Source organism: Rhinopithecus bieti, unplaced genomic scaffold, assembly GCF_001698545.2.
Source record: "Rhinopithecus bieti isolate Rb0 unplaced genomic scaffold, ASM169854v2 scaffold_13207, whole genome shotgun sequence".
In the NCBI taxonomy this organism is placed as follows: Eukaryota; Metazoa; Chordata; class Mammalia; order Primates; family Cercopithecidae; genus Rhinopithecus; species Rhinopithecus bieti.
Genome location: NW_016807866.1, coordinates 2,924,301 through 2,932,397, shown reverse-complemented (window position 1 = coordinate 2,932,397; position 8,097 = coordinate 2,924,301). Strand labels below are relative to the sequence as shown.

At 36.2% G+C, this 8,097-nt stretch overlaps 1 protein-coding gene across 1 annotated transcript in view; it reads right to left on the bottom strand.

The window, feature by feature from the left end:
- SON (SON DNA and RNA binding protein) overlaps window positions 1–8,097 on the bottom strand; it is a 34,269-nt gene that overhangs the window by 12,967 nt on the left and 13,205 nt on the right. The window contains 3 exon segments of the mRNA XM_017883869.1: window positions 5,074–5,262; window positions 5,470–5,616; window positions 7,539–7,720. Of these exon segments, the coding sequence (XP_017739358.1) occupies window positions 5,074–5,262; window positions 5,470–5,616; window positions 7,539–7,720 (518 nt within the window).

Sequence of the window (8,097 nt, the reverse complement as noted above, 5' to 3'; positions counted from 1 at the left end):
TATATATATTTTGAGATGGAGTTTTGCTCGTGGCCCAGGCTGGAGTGCAACGGCACAATCTTGGCTCACTGTAACCTCCTGCCTCCTGGGTTCAAGTGATTCTCCTGCCTCAGCCTCCTGAGTAGCTGGAATTACAGGCACGCACCGCCACCCCTGCTAATTTTGTATTTTAGGAGAGATGGGGTTTCTCCATGTTGGTCAGGCTGGTCTCAAACTCCTGACCTCAAGTGATCCGCCCGCCATGGCCTCCCAAAGTTCTGGGATTACAGGCGTGAGCCACTGCACCTGGCCATATTTTTATTTTTAAATGCGAAAACATACTCAAAGTAGAATGAATCAAGATTATCTTAACCTCGTAAGGATCCTCTAAAGTTTACATCAAAAAGCCTGTTTCCAGCCGTTCAAGGTAACACAAGTTATACGATAAGGCATAAAAAGCCAATACAATCCCCAAAGCAGCAATTTTTAAGGGTCAGACCCGATGTTACTTAGCAGTATTGAAACACTCATAATAGCACAGCTACCCTTTAGAGCAGCAGCATTGCCCAGTACAACTTCCTGCAGTGATCACTACTGAGCACTTGAAATGTAACTAGTGTGATTAAAAACCTGATTTTTCAGTGGCTAGTAACTGCTATATTGGACAACAGAGCTTTAGAATCTTAACTATCCTTTAATATTCAGAAACTGGAAATACAAGAAAGGCACCAAAATTATGGTAAAAGGCCCTTCCAAAAACTGGCAAAAAGAGAATCTTTAATCTGTAGAATATAATTATCAAGTTGTCATCAACAAGCCTTAGTTTCTACCAATACACTACAGACTAGCATGTTACCTAATGTATAAAAATAATTCTGTAGTAATATTCTAATAATGGGGGAAATGTTTACTGACATTTCACCTTTGCTCTAAAAGGTGAAATTTACATAAAAAGTGTCCTGAATTACAATTATCAGGTTAATAAAAACTGCCCAAATTCTTCACTCTTTCTCCCTCAGCAACAAAGCAGACAACTACTTCTTATAAAACCCACAAAGGTGTCTGAGGAATAATGAAATTATATAATGCAATTGGTACCATATAACATGCATTTCATGACCTATATTATACATGTAAGGGCCTTTTACATTTTTATTTCTCATTTAGGAAATTCTTCTAAAAGTCAATTTACTCCTTTTGTTAACACAACTGTTGACATAAAAAGAACAAGTATCTTAAGAGACTTCTTAGAATATCAGTGAAAGGATATAAAAGAGCTAAAGATAATTGTTAGGATGGGGTGAGTCAGATAAGGAAAATACCTACAACCAGAAAATTGTTTTCTATTATTGGTAATCACAGATATCTTAAAAGCAGGCATAAAAGGCAAACTATAAGAAAATAGACCTAAAGTAAAAGCATCTGGCCTGTATGTAAAACATGACTTTAGCATATTTAGCAAATATTAAAATATAAAGGTTAATGCATACAAGAGCAAAATGACAACTACAAAAATTAAAGCCACAGAAGGTCCCCATTATGTGTTTGGTTGGCTTTAAAAAGTGAATTACAAATCTTTTTATTGTATCATACAAAATTATCTAGTGTATAATAGACTGAATGAAGTACAATGGGAAAACAAATAACCTACTAAATGGTTCAGAGAAATTCAGCATTAACCACATAAGAGAATCTAGGAAGAAAAGAATTAGTAACAAGACTGTATATTACACATTCTAGCAGTGCCAGAACCTATGTGTTTAATTTCCAATTAAAATTTTCATTTTACTCCAAGTTTTACTATACATTTAGAGCTTATAAATTTTAAAAAAATTTAATTCCATTGGGATGTGGAAATACGATTTGGTAATACAAACCAGCAAACTGCTTAAGATAAAGATGATCTTAACATCTAAGCATTCACTAGACCTTAACAATACTACCTCTGGACCCCTAAACATTTGATTGATACTAAATCCATGGTAATGGTTGAGTAGAGTTATTACTGCACTTATGTCAGATTACATCCTAATCTTCTACTCAATAAACCTCTGCTAACTTTATTACCAAGAATTAATGCCCCTGAGGACTATTTTTAAAATATTAGTTTTCCAACTTTTTTATTGCATTGTTTATAAATCAAATTCACACAAATACAGTCAAAGTTCTGTAGTCACTCCTTACTGAGGATGATGCTGGCTGGTTTCTGAGTATGAAGACGATGCTATGGCAGTACCGCACACAGTCTGATGAGTTGTTTTTCCATAAGAAATGAATTTATGCTGCTTCATCCACAATGTCTATCCATTCATACTCATGTCAAAGAGCATTCATATGCAAGACAATTGGTGGGATTAGGGATTACAGCAAAGCTAATTCAGCCCTCTTATGGAGATAAAATCTGTGATCTTTGCCTAAATGTTTTATGCTCAAGAACAAAGAACCACAAACTCCATTTATATTTATTAAAATGAAAAAGGCATAGATCAAAATTACTATTCATTTCAAAGGTTGACCATTTAAAAGAACTATCTCCTTTTACTCTAGAAGCCTTTATTTCAAACTCCAACAAGGAATCCAAAGGGTTAATGCTCCCATAAAATGTTACCAAAAGTATTTCACAACACTGGTATATATAACACTAACTGTATAAATAATAAATGTATTACTTTTACCTTCTATATATACAATATAGTATATTTAGATGGTAGCTAAATAACCGCAACTGAACATTTTAAATTGTGACTATTTCCTCTACATGTTTTAACATTATTGCCAGGTAAAAGTGCAGATATGAAAGCAAAAGGCAATCCTGTCTCTTTGCCCTAGTATTTTGGGATTCTTCTCTTTAGAATTAATCTGTATGTTCTTTTCAGTCTAATCTTGTAAGTAGCTTAAAGAGGTTTTATATCAAATAGTTACGTATATCGTCCCACAAGAGACATCATCTGCTTTATTCATTTAGCCCTTTGAAAAGAATTGTAAAATAATTTTACCTTTTAGGATTCTTCTTTGGTAAGAAAAAAAAAATTTTTTTAACAAAAAATAATAATGTCACCATTATTTGAGTACCTTTCTCTATCAACTTTTCCCACCAGATTTAAGAATAATTCTCCTCAACCTTTAAAATCTGACAACTTTTGATGACAAACAAGGCTAAGGCACCACAGTGTTGAGACTGAAAATGGCTAAGTACTAAATTTCAAATACACATACATACACACACACACACACGCTCTCTCTCTCTCTCAAAAAAGTGTAAGCATCAGGAGTTACTAAACACTTTCCCCATGATTGAACTGAAGAAATTCAAAACAGTTATGCTCACTTATCTTCTCAGGAAGATCCCTTGGAATTCTGCAATATCTGTTAAGTCTTCACTTCACTGGAAAATATTTGTCATACAAACTGTCTCCCTACCTATTTTTTTTCCCAATTCTTTTTCAAATGCTTAATCTGCAGGAAATTACTAAAAGCATACATATTAGGATTTCTAAGTAAGTCTGTTCAACCCTCTTATCATGGTTTATATTCAGCTACAAGAAGATTATGTCAGCTGCAAATGTCAGTTAACCTTTCTCTCTTGAGATATGCAGGTAGCCTGATTTGGGGATTAACAACTCAAATGGTCTCACTAAAATATCCAAACCAACTCTCTCTCTCTCTCTTAACTGGTGATGGCGTAACTTGCTTCACTTGTTGAATCCCATGGGAATACAGATTATCACCAGTAACTGTAAGTTACACTGGCTAGTTATCATGTCCAGCTTCACTGTATAGAACTTGTTCTCTCAAAATGCTGCAGGTCAAACAAAAAAAAAAGTGAAAATGTCACCTGTGAATAGCTTGGGGAAAAAAGTACTGCTATCAAAAAGCTTCTGATTTGGGTTCTGTTCACTGTCTGATTTTATAAACAGGTTTTATTTGTTGAATTGGAGGTGTTTACTGGAAGATGATGATATGGCCAAGCCAAGGAAGGGAACCTGCCGTGAAGAGTACAGGTGTCTCTGACCTACTACCCAAGAACTGCAAGAAAAATGTCCAGATGGGCATCAGATACCTAGTCCAGTCCTTGGCAAAAGTCTGGGCTTTGGAAACCAAGGGCAAGAGGTGATGACAACTAATCTGTAGTATTTAAAACTCCCACCCCCCTATTAAACTCCACCCTCCCAGATCCCCCAAGCGTGATTTTGCACAACAAGTTAAATAAAAGTAAACTGTTTATTAAAAGATACAGCAAAGGTACAGATACAGAGATACATACAAAGATACAGATATATATATATTTACATATATATACAGTCTTGCTGTTTTCATGTGCACTATATTTAGCAGCACATTATTTAACCAGGCGGCATTTTAATGGGGTTGTTTTGACACTTGGCATTATTAAGATACAACTATAGCCCCATGGAAATTTCAACGTGTGAATTCCACTCCTCCAACTTTTAATAGTAGCAAAGGGGGGGAAGGAGAAGGGAATGGAGTACCAAGGCTGAGCATTAGGTTAAACACAAGAATTTAAAAGGGCCAAGGTAGCAAAGGGAAGGAAAAATAATTAAAACTAAAGGCTATCTGACAAACAACCCAGAGAAACAGTAAGAAACCATCATTAAGGGCAATGGGCTATGTACCCAAGATGCTCACATCAGCCTACAATGACCTTTTCCAATCCAGTTCTTGTGTTGAACCTGAGGATCTGCCCCTCTCCGCTCAATCCCTCCACCCGATAAATTTGCTACCACCAAAATCTAGAGCTATAGAGCCTTGAAGCAAATCGGGAAGCTAAATAGTTGTACCTTGGACTACCTTCCCACAAGTGCAGGGAGGGCCCAATGTTGGGTAGGGATGTGATAACACTGTTCTCTGCAATTCGATGCTTTTCACTTTGTGGCTTGGTTCCACAAAGTGAATTGCATCGAGTTACTGTCAAATGAGAAGCTGCGGGTTGTTTCATCTGTCGTCTAACCCGGCCCTGCCGTTTAACCCGGCCCTAAGAAGAGTGAAACAGAATCCAAATCAGATATAAAATAACAATGAAATGGCAGATTCAGGTATAAAAAAGGAAAAATACATAATATTCCTCCTACTTACCTCTGAGGGCAAATTGCTGCTGAAAACATTATCATCATCTTTGTTTTCTTCACCATTTTTCTCTACAGGAACCCATTCTCCATAAACACTATCCGCTTCTTTTTTCCGATGTTGAGATCCAGATGATACAGGGAATTCTTTTGTTAATGTTACCTGGCTTTTTGGTGGAGTTGGTTTTGCTGCAGCAATCTAAAAAATAAAGTGTTTCTTAATTAAAGCTCAGTATCTGCATTAAATGGTTTCTGAGATTTTCGACATAATCTGAAGGAAATGATACGGTACATTATTTCTCACAGTATTTAAAACAAAAATTAATAAACTAAATTCGATTTGGGTTTTATTTAAATAGTTCCACAAGTTACACTGTTTTACCAATCCATAAGCACTAATACTCACATTCAGATTGAAAAAAATAGGTTTGGGTTCACTGAGTTTAAAGGGATGATGATAAAAAGGAGGTTCTTCTTCCTCTTCATCCGAAACATGAGGTTTATTCACTATTACATCATCATCTTCTTTACTCTGTGCGATCTGTTTACATTTCTTTAAAAGTAAAAACAAACAAAAGATAAATCTTACGCTTTATGTACAACATGTAATTTCTTAGAATCAAAACCACATAAAAGCAACTTTCCAAAGTTAAACAAGATTCATGATAGGTTATAGATAACCATTAACTTGGCATATTAACTGATATTTAAACACACTCTGGCTGGTCAGTCAACAACATTTATTGAGCACCTACTATGTGCAGAGAGCGCACTGTACTGGGCACTGTCTGGGGAATACAAAAAAAAAAAAAAAAAAAAAAAAAAAAAAAAAAAGAAGAAGAAGACATGGTCCCTGCTCTCAAGGAGCTTACAATCTAGTACAAGAGAAGGAATACATATACATGAAATAATTGAACACTTTTACAGAGCAACACAATTAACAAGTGCAAACTGATATAATACAAACTGAGTACATAAGTGCTAAAAGAACAAAGGCTTGAGAGAGAATAGAGTCAGGCAGAGTTAGAGAATCAAGGAATATTCCTTGAAGAGTTCTAAGCCAGATTTTCATAGTGAAGAACAAAGACTGGTAGGGAAAGGAAAAGTCATCCTACTCAGGTGGTGGTAAAAAGGTGAGAAGAAACTTGGGACAAGAAGGCTGAAGATGGGGCCAAAAACAGCAAAATATTAACTGTCCATAGCATTTTGGATAAGGAGCTTGGATTAGGTAAATAAGCAATAGAAGCGTTTACAAGGCCCTCAACTTTTCTTTTAAAAAGTTGTAATTCATATTGTAGTAAATCTAAGTGAGGAAACAGATTCAGAAGCTTTACATTTTCCCAAATGTATGGCAAAACAAAAGATCTGAAACATTTGCAACAGGATTAGATAGCAACATGTCTCTCCATAAATGTTTTGTGGGTTGAGGAGAACTTAGGAAAATAAGGCATGATGGAGAGGGTGCAATTGATGAGGTCTGATACATAAAGCAAAGTCAATTCCTTCCTGAGATACAAAGGAACAGACTCCATTACCTGGCTTTATAAAAAGGTCAAGAGTAAATTTGGGTAGACCTGTCTCTATACAAGCAGTAGATTTAATGACATCTATTATCAATTGAAAATATTACAATAGGATAAAAAGCTCATTTCGCCAAAAACACAAGAGTATATTAAGCTTGTAATCAAGGGGAACAGAATATATTGACAGTGGCAGGCTGGCATAAGGCTAGCCAATAACAAGTTCCAATATATGAAACAGTGTGGTATTTCTGGATCCTAGCAGCAATATTTTAGCATCTCCCCCCTCCCACCTACACCAAAAAAATAGTAGTAAAACAAAGCCCCAAAAAAGCCTCAATTGAAAAGATCAAACTTTTAAAAACAAAAATAAGTGTGTTTAAAATATATATGTTACTGCCAAAACCCGAACCGCAGGAAGAACTGATAATGGCCGGCCATTATCGCCAATGGCTGGTACCAAACAGCCAAAACCCGAAATGTTGATGCGAAAGAAGTTCCTTTCAGGCAATGGCCAGCTATTCTTATTAATTTCCAAGCTCCGGTGGCAAAAGATCATTTCTGAAGATTGTCTGTGTCTTTGCGTATATGCAGTATACTCGTGGCGATCAGTGAACACGTCGTGAATGGAAACGAAACTGTAGGCGAGCTTCTGCGTGTTGCTCACTCAACACCTCCTCCATTCAAACGAACCGTCCCACTCCTCAGTCAGTTTGGCTTCTAAAACTGGAAAGCAAAAGTAATGGGAAGTAACTTTTAGCTAGCGGAGCTTAGCCATCCCGGATAATGGCCTGCTAAACAGAGCTTCTGCCGCTGCCACATCTGTATTTCGGGTTTTGGCCACTCGGTGCCAGCCATTATCAGTTCTGCCCACAATTCGGGTTTTGGCACGCTCCAGAGTCAACATCACTGGAATAATCCATTTAAGAATGAAAACAAATTCTGTCTAGCTTACCTCAGTTAGTTCTTCTATAGTAGCTCCTCCTGACTTTTTAGCAACTTTCTCTTCTATAGTAGGTGGAGGTGCAGGCTTTAGGTTTGGCGGTAAAGGGACACCAGCCTTAGCACACATGGCAGCTGCATTAGCTTTGGCTATTTCAAGTAATTGAGCCTTATCTGTAAGAAGAAAAATACAAGCTGCAGTTTTCCTAAAAAGCTGTACATTTTGTATCACCAAAAGTCTAACATACTAACAAAACTAAAGGCATCCTAGATCCATCGAAGAACTTGGGTATCTAATAAAAAAGAAAAAAAACAGGAAAAAATTGTAGGCATCAATATTCTGCTCTGTTATAGCTGTGATCAAACCACTGGCTCAAAGTTTTTAAGCAGTGGCCTCATTCAAAGAATTGAGTCCACATATTGAGCTTCCCATTTGAATATTACAATAGATTACTACACAACTATAATGATCACCCTACTAAACACACTCTAAGATATAAACCTGCCAAAGCCAATTTTATTTCACAAAATTATCATGACCCTACTCTCTTTCTTTTTTTTTTTTTTTTTTT